Raw genomic sequence first — 14894 nt, 5'->3', positions numbered from 1 at the left:
CTTGAAGAACTTCTTGTGCATAATAACTTAACATACAAGTATTTGAAGACTGCAACAGTTTTTCTAACTTGGCTAAATAAATGGCTTTAACAAAAATGTTAATTATTTCACACATTTAACCATCCCATGCTTTATGCATCTGAAAAATCAAAAAACTCAAATATACTTTCTCTAACATTAAATAAAGCTAATAGACTAATTAAGAAAAAGTCTCTAACCATTTGCTGATCATAGCTTAACCAACAGTAATAACAATCTTCATTTTTTAAAAAATGTACACCAGGCGTGGAGGCGCATGTCTTTAATCCGAGCACTCGGGAGGCAGAAGTAGGAGGATCACCGTGAGTTCCAGGCCACCCTGAGACTACATAGTGAGTTCCAGGTCAGCCTGGGCTAGAGTGAAAAACCTTGAAAAAACAAACAACAAACAAAAAAAATATAATTACTAAAATATTTTCTTATTTGAAGTGGTTTTGCTTATTGTATATAGAAAAGCAGAAACTCTTATGAGACAGTTTTAGATTACTTATTCATTGTGTCAGACATTTATTTAGCACAGTTTAGTGTTGGTCACTAATACGCTAGTTTTCCTTCTTCAACAACAAAGCTGGGTGACTCTTCCTCATCTCCATGGTGTTATACGTGGCTATGTCCCTTGTTTTGGTTGATGAAATATGAAAGTGATCTGTCTGTTCCAAGGTCAAGCATCAAGGGCCAAAATATGATCCGCCAGCTTATCCATCAAAAAGATAACTAGCCTGCATCCAAGTTCACAAAGGCTTTGTGAGCGCACACTCCTCAGCAAGGACACCTTGAAAGACTGCAAAGGAGCCTAGCCCAGGAGGCACGTGGAGAAAGGAGAGGGGGAAGTGAGGAGAGCCTGTGCTCATGTGGGTAAGGGTGGAGCTGGGGAAGACTCCTGGGTTTACAGCCTGCCTTTGTGTTCCACACCACTGTGTTTATCTTGGGTGTCCTGTATATTTTATGTGAACAATGAAGAGGTCTCAGTGGAGATACAACATCCCGGCACAGGTTACTGGGGAAGCAAAACAGTCCCAAGAAATGTAAGGGCTGCAAGCAAGCATTAATCTCCACGTACCCACAGGAGGGCCAGGGAGCAGGCGAATCCATGTGGTGCTCATCTGAGAGAGAGGCCAACTCCCGAAACTAAACAGGAAACAGGTTAGTGCGTGTGGCAATCCTCGCACTGACCTTCCAATCCTTAAACTTAGTCCTTGGAGCACTCATGTTTTACCACCTAAAACATCCATCCATCTCACTGCCAGTCAGAAAATTCCAGAGAATACCAAAGCAAATTCTTTTTTTTTTTTCTTTTGTCTTTTGAGGTAGGGTCTCGCTCTAGCCTAGGTTGACCTGGAATTCACTATGTAGTCTCAGGATGGCTTTGAACTCGGCGATCCTCCTACCTCTGCCTCCCAAGTAAGTGCTGGGATTAAAGGCATGCACCACCACACCCTGCCAAGCAAATTCTTGAATGATACTACAATCTATATATAAAATTAAAAAGCACATTTTTTCCCTTGGAGAAGAAAATTATTTCAAAACCCTATCTGAGGGATCATTGTCTAATGTTTCTTCTGAGATTCTATTCTCCTTGGAATAGTACTGGCAATTAGTTTTTAATTTTTTTCCTATTTTTATTATTTACTGTGTGTGCGTGCACACGTGCACGTGTAATGTGTGGGTGCACACATGCCACAGGTGCATGTGCTGGTCAGAGGGCAGCCCCAAGTTCTTCCTCTCCTTCCACCTTCCCCTGAGGCAGGATGTCTCTTGCCACTGCTTCATGCTGGCTTCTGAATTCTCCTGGGCTTGCCACCCTTGCCCTAAGTGCCTTGGGATTACAGACACGTGTACCACTACGCTGCATGCAGCTGTAAGTGGGCGCTGAGGGGGCTGGACCCTGGGTCAGTACTCTCACATGTAAGCGCCTTGTTCCACTGAGCCATCTCCCCAGCCCCAATTCTGCCATTAGTGTCAAAACATAATTCTCCATTTAAACTCGGAACCTCGTGCCCTTTAGACTGCAAATGCCCAACAGTGAAATCTCAGCATATCCAATACCAGGGCTATGCACAGGTAATACTCAAACAGAGAACCTCTGGAAAGCAAAGTACTGGTGTTAGCGAAGAGGCTGTCAAGAGCTGGGGAGGCAGCTCAGTTTATAGAGTGTTTGCCAAGCACGCATCAAGCTGGGCAATGGGAGGGGAGCTGGGCTGGGGGAGGAAGGCTAGGATCACCGAAAATGGCAGGAATTAGTCACAGGGACACTGCAGTGGCAACCAGTGGAAAAGTGAAAACCACTGCACACTGCTGGTGAAAAGAAGACACCTTGGGAAAAACAATTAAAAAAAAAAACACGTGAAGAGTGTAATTCAAAATGTACTAGATATAATAAAGTTTGAATCCTATGCATATCCATAGAGAGGCCCCTCCTAGGGAGTATTTTGTGACAGGCTGCCATCGGTGTCCGGCACGTGGACCTCTCTCCAGCGCGCCGGTGGTCCACAGGCCCATCTCCTTCAGCATGATGTTTATGACATATCACTGCTGGGAACAAAGTATGCCCTGATGACATGCAATTGAGTTCAGACACAGCTTCGAAGACCTTCCAGCAGCGCCACTCCTCACAGGAGGTCTGTGGGGCACTTCTGTGGTGACCCAGGGCAGAGAGGGAGTCACAGGAAAGGTTTTAGAGGACCGGAAGGGACAAACTGAGAAAGGCATTGCAACCCTGGCATCGGAGCTTTACAGGGGAAGGCAATGAATTGAGAGTCTGCACTAGTCATACCAACGGGCCAATTAGAAGCTTCAGGAACGACTGCTTCCCTGTCTCCCATCCTCCCCTTTTAGGCTTCCAAGGGCAGCCTTGTAGCCCTTATTCTCTAAACTCTTGTCTCTGTTCAACTCTTTGGCCCCTCGGAGCCCCTCTGCAAACAAGCTCTCCTACTTTACAAATATTGACTCTTATCCCCAAGCCTCCTTAGCCTCCTCCATCTCTGCAAACAAGGCTCGCCTCCCCACATGTCCCCACGTCCACCGCAAACAGCCCTCGGGGCACACGCTCCCAGACCCTCCTCTCCTTGCAGTGCCGAGCCGCCCCGCAAACCTCAAACCTCGCTTCCTGAGGCTCCTTCCCACGGCCCCCCGCTCTCCACCTGCACAGGACTTGGTTCTTCTGATCCCTCAGCCTGGCTTGTGAACTTGTGTTCCCTGAAACTCTTCCTCCACACTTAAGTTCTTATATCCCAGGTCAGAGGAGGGCAAGCACAAAACCAAACTTTGCTTCTTACACGAATAGCGCCCTTAGTGTTCTTGTTTTGCAAATAAACAGCAACAACTGGATTCCAGCTTCTCTTCCTTCAGATCCTGCTCTTTGTTTGCCCAGAGATCTGTCAGCTGGGACAAAATCATTCCTCACCACTAGATCCATGTAAGTAGGTTAATAATCGCCAGGGAAGGGGCTTCTATCTTTCTAAAGGATCCAAGAAAGGCAGCTCCATGAGAGGAGATGCATTTCAATGGCAAAACAGGTGCCTGTCTTATTCTTTTTGTGGGGGGGGCAGTTTCGGGGTAGGGTCTCACTCTAGTCCGGGCTGACCTGGAATTCACTATGGAGTCTTAGGGTGGCCTCAAACTCATGGCGATCCTCCTACTTCTGCCTCCCGAGTACTGGGATTAAAGGTGTGCGCCACCACGCCCGGCTACCTGTCTTCTTCTTGAAGATTGTTCCTATCTCAGAATCATGTACACACACGCACACACACACACACTCTCTCTCTCTCTCTCTCTCTCTTTCACATGTCCACAGCAGCCTAAAACACACATGTTTTCTGTGTGAATGCAGAGGTAGCTTTTCAGAAACCAGACAGAAGGATGCACCCTCAGAATTAGTCCAGGGCCGGAGAGAAGATGAGGGCCACTGGAGATGAGAATGAATGCCTGGGCTGGAGAGATGGCTTAGTGCTTGGGGCGCTTGCCTGCAAAGCCGAAGGACCCCAGTTTCATTCCCCAGTACCTACGTAGGCACAAAGTGGCAAATGTATCTGGAGTTTGTTTGCAGCAGCTTGATGCCCTGGTATGCCCATTCCTTTCTGTGAGTCCTAGGTATAGTGAAGTCTAAGCTTTGCCAACAAAACAACTCCAAAAGGGACTCAAGAAACAGGGAACGTCACCGGGCGTGGTGATGCATGCCATTAATCCCAGCACTCGGTTCACTGTAAGTTCAAGGCCACCCTGAGACTCCAGAGTGAATTCTAGGTCAGCCTGGGCTACAGCGACACCGTATGTCGAAAAACCAAAAAAAAAAAAAAAAAAAACAAAACAAAGAAACAGGGGAAGTAATCAAACACCACAGTGGCCATGCATCCAGGGAAGATCTTGATCTCCTGGCATCAGCAGCTACCTTGAAATAAATCTAAGTTGTTTTAAATGAGGAATTCTTAAGAATCTTAGATGACTCTGTGAAAATGCAAAGGCGTCAAGGAGAGGAATTTCTAAAGAAGTTTCTGTGCTGGTTCCTTCAAGAATACTTGTCTGCAGGGAGTTCACAGAATTCTTTAGACTATCCAAGGAATGCAAGGGCTGCTTTCCGGTGCTAATGCCTGGCAGTCCAAGGGAGGGCAGGGGACAGAGAGCAGACATCACCTTGGGAAGCTAGGGTCATTAAAGGCGCCTGCGCTGGCAGAATTCCTGACTCCTCCCTCAATAATCAAGAAGTGGCCTTTATCACGCAAACTCACATGTGTACTGGTCACACTGCTACGCAGCCTTAATATTAAAGAAGAGATATCACTCAATGTGTGTGCACGTGCGTGCATGTGTGTATGTGTGTATATGTGTGCATGCATGCATATGTGTGCATGTATGCGTGTGTGTGGGTGCGTGTGCGAGTATATGTAATATATTAGGCTCAAGACACTTCTAACTAAAAGTATGTTGGCTTTTTATTATAGAAAACACAAGGGATGAAAGAATGTCTTTTAAAAACACCATGTACTGGGTGTGGTGACACCCTCTTGTACGCCCAGCACTGCAAGAGTTCAAGGGCTGCCTAGGCTGCCAAGTGAGATGCTTGCTGTCTCCGGGAAAAAAATAAATAAATAAGGCCAAGCCACCAAAGAGACATGCTCATCTCATTCTAAAATATGGGAAACTATAGAAAACAAAAACAAAAACAAAACCCAAAGAGCAGCATCTTCACTGAGCAAATGACAACAGGAAAGAAAATAAAGACAGGAAGGAGAAGGAACCATTTTAGGTTAAAAAGACTCAGGAGACATACCAAGGAGATGCCTGGTATCACACAGTTTTTCATGCTGTTTTCAGTAATCAATCAAGTTAAAAAGGTATAAAAAAATTTGAACACTGACTGACAGATAATACGACACAATTGTAGTCATTTTTAAAGGAATGATGAGTTTTTTTAATTAATCACTTAGCATCACATTACAAATTATTTATGGATAAAATACTCAGGTGTTTGAAACAAGTTTAATCCATATATTGAGAGAAAGTGAGATCTTCAGATGAAACTGGATTAACAGATATAAACAATCTTGAATGCAGTCCATGGGTATATGGGTTTATTATCTTGTTCGTTTAGTGTATGTTTTTAAATTTTGTATATGCTTAAATTTCCTACATTAACTGTTTCAAAAAGATAAATGCATTTTGTAAACTAATATGAATAAAAATAAAATCTATATGCCAAGTTAAAAGGGATAGTGCTCACCTTACAGCTCCTTGATCATGTTTTTAAGTATGAATATTTTTTGTTTGTTTTGTTTTTCGAGATCATGAATATTTTTATCATACTAAATTAGATTCTTAAAAGGTGATTTTTTTTAAGTACCTGTGGTGGTTTAAGGTGTTCCCCATAAACTCAGGTGTTCTGAATGCTAGGTCCCCAGCTGATGGAGATTTGGGAATTAACGCCTCCTGGAGGCAGTGTATTGTTGCGGGCAGGCTTATGGGTGTTATAGCCAGTCTCCCCTTGCCAGTGTTTGGCACACTCTCCTGTTTCTGTTGTCCACCTGATGTTGGCCAGGAGGGGATGTCCACCCTCTGCTCATGCCATCGTTTTCCCTGCCATCGTGGAGCTTCTCCCTCAAGTCTGTAACCCAAAATAAACCTTTTTCCCACAAACTGCTCTAATCTGACTGCAGCAGTACCTCAGAAAAAAAAGAAAGAAAGAAAGAAAGAAAGAAAGAAAGAAAGAAAGAAAGAAAGAAAGAAAGAAAGAGAGAGAGAAAATGCATTGTCAGAATTACTAGAAAATATGCCAGGCGAGGTGGTGCACACCTTTAACCCCAGCCCTCGGAAGGCAGAGGTAAGAGGATCGCCATGAGTTCAAGGCCACTGAGCCTACATAGTGAGTTCCAGGTCAGCCTGAGCTAGAGTGAAACCCTACCTTGAAAAACAAAAACAAACAAACAAAACAAAACAAAACCAACAACAACAAAAGATTACTAGAAAATAAGCCATTCTACTTAGGACACTTGCAAGATGCTAGGTGGTGTACCTAAATTTAACCACCATTTATATCCAAATAAAACCACCTCAAACAGGGTGTGGTGGCTCATTCCTGAAATCCTCTACTCCTTTCTCCTCTTTGTAGTAGCATCCAAATCGTTTTCCCTTAATGGTCTTCTCAATGGTATCAAATATCTTTCAGGTATCTTCATAAAATGCTATAAAAGTTTCAAAACAAAAGGCAAAAGAAAACCAAGAAAAGAGTCATATATTCAGTGTCCTGAGTCACCCATCACCTGAGCATTCATTCTTTTTTAAAAAGTATTTGTTAAAATGTATTTATTGGAGAGAAAGAGAGAGAACGGGTACACCAGGACCTCTAGCCACTGCACATGAACTCCAAACACATGCACCACCTTGTGCATCTGGCTTACATGGGTCCTGAGGAATCAAACCTGAGTCCTTTGGTTTTGCAGGCAAGCATCATAACTGCAAAGCTGTGTTTCCAGCCCTGGATCTGAAATTCTATCTGCCCACCCCTCTTTCTCTGTCTTTCTCAAATAAATAAAAACAAATTAAAATAAAAAAGAATTTCTGATGCAAAAACTGTTAAGATATTTATGCTAAAAAGGGGTTGATATACTGTGTAGAGTTCTTTGTCCTGTTCTCTAAAAATGGAACAAATGTTTAGGGAAGAAGTCACAGGCTCAAGTTTTCATTAAAACCGAAAACAGCTTCAGCTGAAGATGCAGATTTCTAAAAATTTCCAAATGAAATCAAACATCTCCAGATATTTCTTATTCCTTATCATGAGTACAACTCTTCTTTGAGTTTAGGTGATTCTGACTAAGTCCCTTAAGAACCCAGAAGAATCTCCCTCCACTAAGTGATCAGCTTGGTGGAGGAAAGGCAGAGGGGTGGGAAGCCATGGAACACTCGCTTGACCTACGGGACTTAAACATCCCTGTGCATCATGTCAACAACGCCCGTCTGGAATCAGAGGAAATGCTATCCACCTAATCCTGGGAACTCAAAGCTAATTACAAGCAAGAAAAATATGGAAGCCAGCACCACATGGAGATAACGCTGCTGTACCTTGACCCTGAGACCATCATTATAGACTTGAACTGGAAGCTTTGCTCATGAGTGAACTCTCTGAGGGTTCCACATCCTTCCATTGAAGCATGCCCCTTAGCCTGCAGCCATCCCACACTGAATGGGTTCTATCTCATTTGAAATATGCCCTCTTAAGAGTTGTGGTTGATTTTTCCAAACTAATAGTCCGCAAATCCAATACTCACTATGATTTCTGATCCCTTATTCAATATTTATGGACTGGGGATGTTGGAGCCCAAGTACACTCAGGAGAGATGCAACAAACACAAGTTGCCCATGTCTCCCACAGACATAGTGTTTGTCCCTTTCCTTTTCTTTTAAATATTTTGTTTTTATTTATTTGAGAGAGAGATACAGAAATAGGCAGAGAGAGAATGGGTGTGCGAGGAATTGTAGCCACTGCAAACCAACTCCAGATGTGTGTGCACCCTTATGCATCTGGCTTACATGAATCTTGGGGAATCAAACCTGGGTCCTTTGGCTTTGCACCTTACACATTAAACCATCTCTCCAGCCCTCCCTTTCTTTTCTTTTTGGCAATAATAGAGGTCAAATCCAAGACCTCATTCATGTGAGCTAGGCACCTTATCACTGAGTATGATACCCTCAGCACATTTTCCCCTTTCATTCAAAAATTGGGTGAATAGTCTCTAAAAAAAAAGTTGTATTTTGCTTAACTATGGTGATGCATTCTGAAAAATGTATGGCTCGTTGATTTCTTCGCTCACTGGGCATCATGCAGGCTATGAGTCCCAAGGTTCTGAAGTACTAAGGGATAAAAAAGAATCTTACGGGACACCATTATGCCAGTGGACAACTGTCCACGAAAATGGCACAATGTGGTTCATAAGTACATTATAAGGTAAAATGCAACGGGAATGACACTATTTCTTCATTGCTTTAACAGCAATTTCGCAGTGTGTGCTGAACTTTTCTCCTTTCTTGCAACCTACCTTTGGACTACTTCCAGCTTAAAAGCAGAAGGGACAAATTTTAACCAGTAGAAATCAATGAATAATTGACTTAGTTTCATAAATCGTGGTTTTAATAACGATAGCCAAAAGACCTAATAAAGGAAATGATTACATTCAGATGTTAATTTTGTTGTTGTTGTTGTTTATTTGTATTTATTTATTTGGGAGCAACAGAGAGAGAAAGAGGCAGATAGGGAGAGAGAGAATGGGGGCGCCAGGGCTTCCAGCCACTACAAATGAACTCCAGACACATGCGCCCCCTTGTGCATCTTGGCTAACGTGGGACCTGGGGAATCGAGCCTCGAACCAGGGTACTTAGGCTTCACAGACAAGCACTTAATGGCTCAGCCATCTCTCCAGCCCCCAGATGTTAATTTTAATGTAATGGTTAGTTAACTCAGTCCAAAGACCACTGGACTGTCTGCCAAGGACCTGAGTCAGGAGACCTGTTGTTTCCCTGGGCCAGCCAACTAAGTCATAGGAGGAGGACCAACTGAAGCAAGGCTGCCTCATCTCCCTTCACCTTGCTTAAGCAGAGGTTGCCCCACCATTAAAATGATGAGCTGCTCTAGATGTTCTTTTTGCTCCAACTTTCCAGACTCCTTTTTGTACCAGTTAAATAACAGCAGTGCCTACTACATGCTGCAGGAAATGGAAATGACCACGGACCACAAGCATGCTTGATAAGGTGGCAGCTACCTAATTGGGAAAAGATTTCCCCAGCACTGTTCACCACGACATTCCAAGGGCATGGTAAATTGTTTGGGCGTAACCCGGCGAGAACAAAGCCTGGTCAAAATTATGTTAATGCAATATAGTCCCGGTACTTGATTCAGCACGGTATACAAGAAGTATTTTGTGTGCATTCCTATGGCTTGAAATTTCCTTAATAAGTCTTGGGCTGTTTTTGAAAAGCAGCCACTTCAGCAATGATGCAAGTGGGGTGGCAGCCAGACTTCTCTCTCCTGTCCCCTCCTGGCTAAGAAGCAACCTTCAGAAGTGAAACTGAATTGGTCAGAAGAATGCAGGAGTTGGCTTTGCTTGGCTTTCACCTACTCCGATTTTGGTAGTGCAATGGTCAAAGAATGAATCTTGGAGAACTTTTGTCCCTTTTTGCTATTTGACAGGCTAATTCCAGCATCTTACTATGATCTGCAGGAGTCCCTCGCAATGTGCAAACAAGCACTCTATGGTGATCAACACCCACTTCCACTGAATTCTAAATTTAGTTGCCGGTCTTTTATGGAAGACTGAGTCTGTGTGGGGTAACAATAATAAATACTGGCTCATGCAAACTCCTTCCTTTTCACTAGCAAGGAAATGCATGGCTTTTAGGTCATCAGATTGAGTGGCAGAAACCATGAGGCATAGGCGGGTGTCAATGAACAAGTTAGGAGATTTGACTTGTTTAGTCCTTTTAAAACCAAGCCTATGGGTCAGTGGCAAAGGTTTCAGTTAAAAGTATCTCTTTTCTCCTTTTTGGAACTTTTTGAGATGGGATGTTGCCTCACTATATAGAACAGGCTGCCTTGCACTCACAGCAATCCTCCTGCATGAGCCTCCTAAGTGCTAGGATTAAAGGGGAGTACCACACTTAGCTGGTAAGAGTATTTCTAAGGTTCTGTTTGTCCCCAGCATTATTTTGCCCTCTCTGTCCCCAGAGAGTAAACCTTGAGTCATCTTCAGTTTCTAATCTGAGTTCTGTGAAATTGAATTTATCAGATTCCCCTCACCAATGTATAGCCCTCCTCCACAGTTTCCCTGAAGCACAATCGAGTCTTGTTTCTCCATACTGAGGAGGCGTTCCTCTTTCCCTTCTGTGCAAGACAACCCTGTCTATTCATGCGCTCTGCTCTTAAAGGATAAGGCAGGGAGGAAACCCTGATGTTCTGTTTTGTACCTATATTCAAAAGCAGCATCTGCTAGGTCTGAGGGACCATCTGTTCCCCACTTTGATATGGAAAGGATGGTGCGGGCTTCAGAAGTGGTGTCCCAGGTCACACAATAGATTCGTCTTCTTCTTGGTGTCCCAGACACACCCAGACATATGCTTCACAGTCGCTGTGGCTTACACCACTGTCCCTCATCAAAGAATTTATTTTCTCACAGAGAATGGAATTGCTAAATTCTCACAAAGGGTCAAATTGTTTGAAAATCCCACTTGCCTATATAGATATATTTACATTCTCTAATCCTGGGTCATATAGAGAGCTGTGTTTGCCCCTAATTCACTCAACACATCGTATATAAGATGAGAGTGGAAATGTGTGATCTCTGAGGCTCCCTTGTGGCCCACATTCCAAACTCCTATGATTTTTAAGCCAATTCAAAGGCATCAAAGAATACAATTTCCTTCATCTGTACGGTATATTTAGACTCTTAATCCCAAGGACAAAAGAATATGCTGCAGACAAAAAGGCTCTGTGACATGTTCCCTTCGTGATGCCAAGAACTGCTAAAAGTTTCATGAGGGTCTAAATAAAATTAAGATCCGTAATCTTGTTAACTTTGGCCCTGAGGTCATAGTCTGGTGCCGGTTTGTGCTGGATCAATGGTGTGCCCTGTGCCTTGCAGGATGCTTACCGGCATTTTGGGTCTCTGTTCACTAGATGCCAGCGCTCTCCTACCCTTAGCCATGACAGCCACCAAGCACTGTGCCAGTCACCCTCTGGGGCACCATGCTTCCTCCTCGCGATCACTGCTGTGCTACTCGCTGGGCTTTACGATAAAGCTCCTGGCGGAGAGAGGGTTTTCTGCCTCACGTTTATACGCTCAACAGTGAGAGCACACACTTAGCGGACAGTCCAAAAAGCACACAAAGGGTTCCCTAGAGCACATAGGAAGCCAATGACTGTCCCAGTCACCCGGTGCCACCTCTATGACCCGAACCATGATCTCAGCTAGTTAAAAAAGTGTATATATATATATATGTATGTATAAAATATATATATGTATATATGTATGCATGAGTATGTATATATGTATGTGATATATATTCAAAAGCAATCCCATCTTCCACAGTAACTTCTCCAGGGCACCCACAATGACCCTAACCGAGAGGCTTCACAATAGTTGGAAGAAAGTAGTGAAAAGCAGCGTTTTATTAAATCAGCTTTATGTTTTTCTTCCCGCTCCTGAAAAAGTAGCTAAAGTGGTCAGCTTTGGCCAGATCTCTGGAAGAGACATATTATCAAGGGCTTCACCCAATTCCCTAAGTAACCTTCCTTCCTTGTTCCAAACCAGGATTCCCGCAGACATCCCCTGCAGTACATCCAGATCCACCCTCAAAAGACCAGCAGCTGCCAACCCCCGGACCAGATTGAGGCCGGCAAGCATACAGAGGCGACCCTGGCCCTTAACCAAACATCTCATTTTACCATTTGTGAGAGAGGCTGGGATTTGCAAACCTCCCAACCTCAGAAGGTGAATGCTGAATTAGATAAGAGAAAACCCTCCATGCTATTAAGAAAACACCCCCTTATCTATGCTTGAGACTTTGCAGTTTCTTTCTTTCTTTCTTTTTTTCAATCAGAGAGAGAGACAGAGAGACAGAGCTAGAGAAAGAGAATGGGCACGCACGCCAGGGCCTCCAGCCACTGTAAATGAACTCCAGATGAGAGCGCCCCCTTGTACATCTGGCTTACGTGGGTCCTGGGGAATGGAACCTGGGTCCTTTGGCTTCACAGGCAAATGCCCTAACCGCTAAGCCATTTCTCCAGCCCACTTTGCAGTTTCTTAAGAATATATAACTTTTAGGTCCCACAGTAAGTGTATCAGGCCGAAATAAAAATCATTTTAAGCCAAGTTGAGGATATGAAAAGAAGGAAGCCATGAAAGATACCACTGTGACTTCTCAAAGAACTTGAGTTCTTTATTCAAACAAACGTTTACACAACCGAGTCCAACGGCAGCAGACATATAGCTATTCTGTGAAAACACTGGGCAACCCTAAAAGGTTTACGTACTCCAAATGGGACTACTGTGTTGCTGTCCTCCCGGGAACAAAGAATTCAAGCGCTCCAAGGTCAGAAGTCTCACCCTCTGACTGCGAGCTCACTTGGAAGTCTTCCAGCAGCATCCAGCCGTGAGCAGTCCCGGGGACAGATCCGACCTCCCAAGGGTTAAGCCCAAAGCAGAAAGCCTAAAGAGACGAGAGAGCCCTTGCCCGCACTTGAAAATGCACGTCGGAAAAGTTACTCCTCGAACGCAGGGAAACGTGGTTGACAAATATTTACGCTAACGGATTCCACCCTCGCGCCTGGCTGCGACTGGCCCTGCGTGCTAGAAGCCTTCAGAACTTTCTTCCGAGCCAGGGAAGGAAGACTTGCCCGGAGGGCGGTGTGCGGGGCTGGGCCAGGCCAGCGACTTCCAGCCCGGGGCAAGGCGCATTAAATAAAAGGGAATCGGCCGTCCTTTTAAGCGAAACAACCGTACCCGGAGGAGCCGCTGGAAGTAGGCTGGACTTGCAAAGTTCTTTCAAACAGGAAGCCCCAGCCCGGGAAGGGACAGCCTGTCAGCCTTTTAATTTCCTGGCGGTGGCGGGAGTCAGCCAGGTCCCCGGCGAGTTCCTGAACGCATCAACAAGCGAGCAGTTCCGCGCCCTCCCCACCCCCGGCTCCGTCGTGTGGGGCGCTGGTGGCGCGCAGGACGCCCCCCAGCCTTGCACTCGCGGTCCCCAAGGACGCAGAGACCACCACCCCATACACGTTTAAGGACCCCCCCGCAATCAGATCAGGCGAGAACCTGGGTGCCCGAGGCTCGCCCCCGAGTTCACTGTCCAAACAAAGTAGAACTAGCCTAGCGAGCTGACATTGGTGGGGGGCTTGGGGAGAGGGGGGGTCTTCTCTGGGTCCCGTGTCCTCGGCCCCCCAGCTGCCCACTTTCTTTCCTCCGAACAATTCCCGGCTCTCTATCTTCTGCAGCATGCTACAGTTGTCTCAGAAGTTACCCTTGGGACCCCTAAGTCCCTGCCTGTTCCCCCACGAACACGCTGGAAAGCATCTCCTTTACACAGACACCCCCTCTCCCGCGATTCCCTCCACCGGAGGTCCAGCCAATGCCCCCTCAAAGTCATGCACGACGGTGGGGAGGGGCAGGGCTCCCCTAAAGCTGCCTCTCGGGGATTCTGCCGACCCCAGCCGGCACGGGCTTTTGTCCCCCGCAGCCTGCACGGGAAGCAAAGGAAGTCCGGGTCCGGGAATCGCACTCACCATCTCATCTTTCTTCCGAGCAGCGGTCCCCGGGGCGCTGGGGATGGGGGTGGGGGGCGTCGTGGCCCTGGTTTCCAACCCCCGCCCTTCGCTTCGCTTCCCTTCCTCGTCCGGCCCTCGGACCCCTGCGCAGCTCCGGCCGCCGCCGAGCCCCGGGCAGCCAGTGCGGCCCCGCGCCGCGCGCTCTCTCCTCCTGCGCGCCGGCCGCCGCCTCTCCGCCCCGAGCCTGCGCCGCCTCCAACCCGCGGGCGCGCTCGGGGAAGGGTGCAGTGTCCGCGCGAGCCGCCAGGGCGCGCCGAGCCCGCGTCCCGATCCGTCCCCCCCACCCCACCCCGCCGCCTCCACCCCCAAACCCAAGGCCGGCGGTCGCCCCTCCTCACCTCTCCACTCCGAGACCCAGGGCGGGCGCGCCACCCCGGGCTGGGACGCAGGCTGGCAGGAGCCCGGACGCTCGCCCATCACCCAGAGCCACTTTCGCAAAGCAGCGCTCGCAGCAACGCGCTGAAGACTTTGGTGGCTTTTTTTTTTTAATGAGTTGGAAGAAGGGCGGGAGAGGACAAGTCCTGGGGTGGTGCTTTCCTCACCCGATGATGAGGATGATGAACTCTCTGTGCGGAAACTCCAGGTGACCGCACCTCCTCCAGGCACTTCTCCACCCAGGCAGTCTGGGCCAGGCCTTCGGGCCTTTCAAACTCGTCTATTCTGACTGCCTTGCGCTCCTTTCTCATAGCCACTCTCCGTAACAACACATACCACCACCAGTGAAAACAGTGCCAAGGCGGATGCCTTCCACCAGCGAGCGCACCCCTCATCCTGGGGAGGCGAAGGCGTGCACCAAGGAGACCCACCCCGGAGATGGTAAATCAGAGCTCAGAGACAGCCTGTGGGGGAACAACAGGGATAAAGAACAACCCTGGAGGAACTCAGAGCTGGAAGACAGCAGCGGTTAAAGGCCCTTGCTTGCAAAGACAACCTGGTGGTACCCACTCAAAGCCAGGTGCACAAAGTGGCCTGTGCTCTGCAGTTCGGCGCCTGCAAGAGAGGCCCTGGCATACCCATTCCCTCCCTCCCTCCCTCCCTCCCTCCCTCCCTCCCTCCC

General features: G+C 46.8%; 1 protein-coding gene across 4 annotated transcripts in view; it reads right to left on the bottom strand.

The window, feature by feature from the left end:
- Phldb2 (pleckstrin homology like domain family B member 2) overlaps positions 1–14558 on the bottom strand; it is a 112493-nt gene extending 97935 nt beyond the window's left edge. Inside the window, exon 1 of one of the 4 annotated variants that reach the window (XM_004672311.3) lies at positions 14176–14558. In XM_004672311.3, the coding sequence (XP_004672368.2) occupies positions 14176–14254 (79 nt within the window). In that variant the 5' untranslated portion in view covers positions 14255–14558. Of the gene's footprint in view, positions 1–13795; positions 13946–14175 lie in introns of those variants that run through there. The other 3 variants (XM_045147463.1, XM_045147462.1, XM_004672310.2) reach the window with 3 other exon arrangements.
- Between the last annotated feature and the right edge of the window lie 336 nt (positions 14559–14894).

Source organism: Jaculus jaculus, chromosome 4, assembly GCF_020740685.1.
Source record: "Jaculus jaculus isolate mJacJac1 chromosome 4, mJacJac1.mat.Y.cur, whole genome shotgun sequence".
Classification (NCBI taxonomy): Eukaryota; Metazoa; Chordata; class Mammalia; order Rodentia; family Dipodidae; genus Jaculus; species Jaculus jaculus.
Note: the sequence above shows the minus strand (reverse complement) of the source record. Positions and strands in the feature narration are given on the sequence as shown.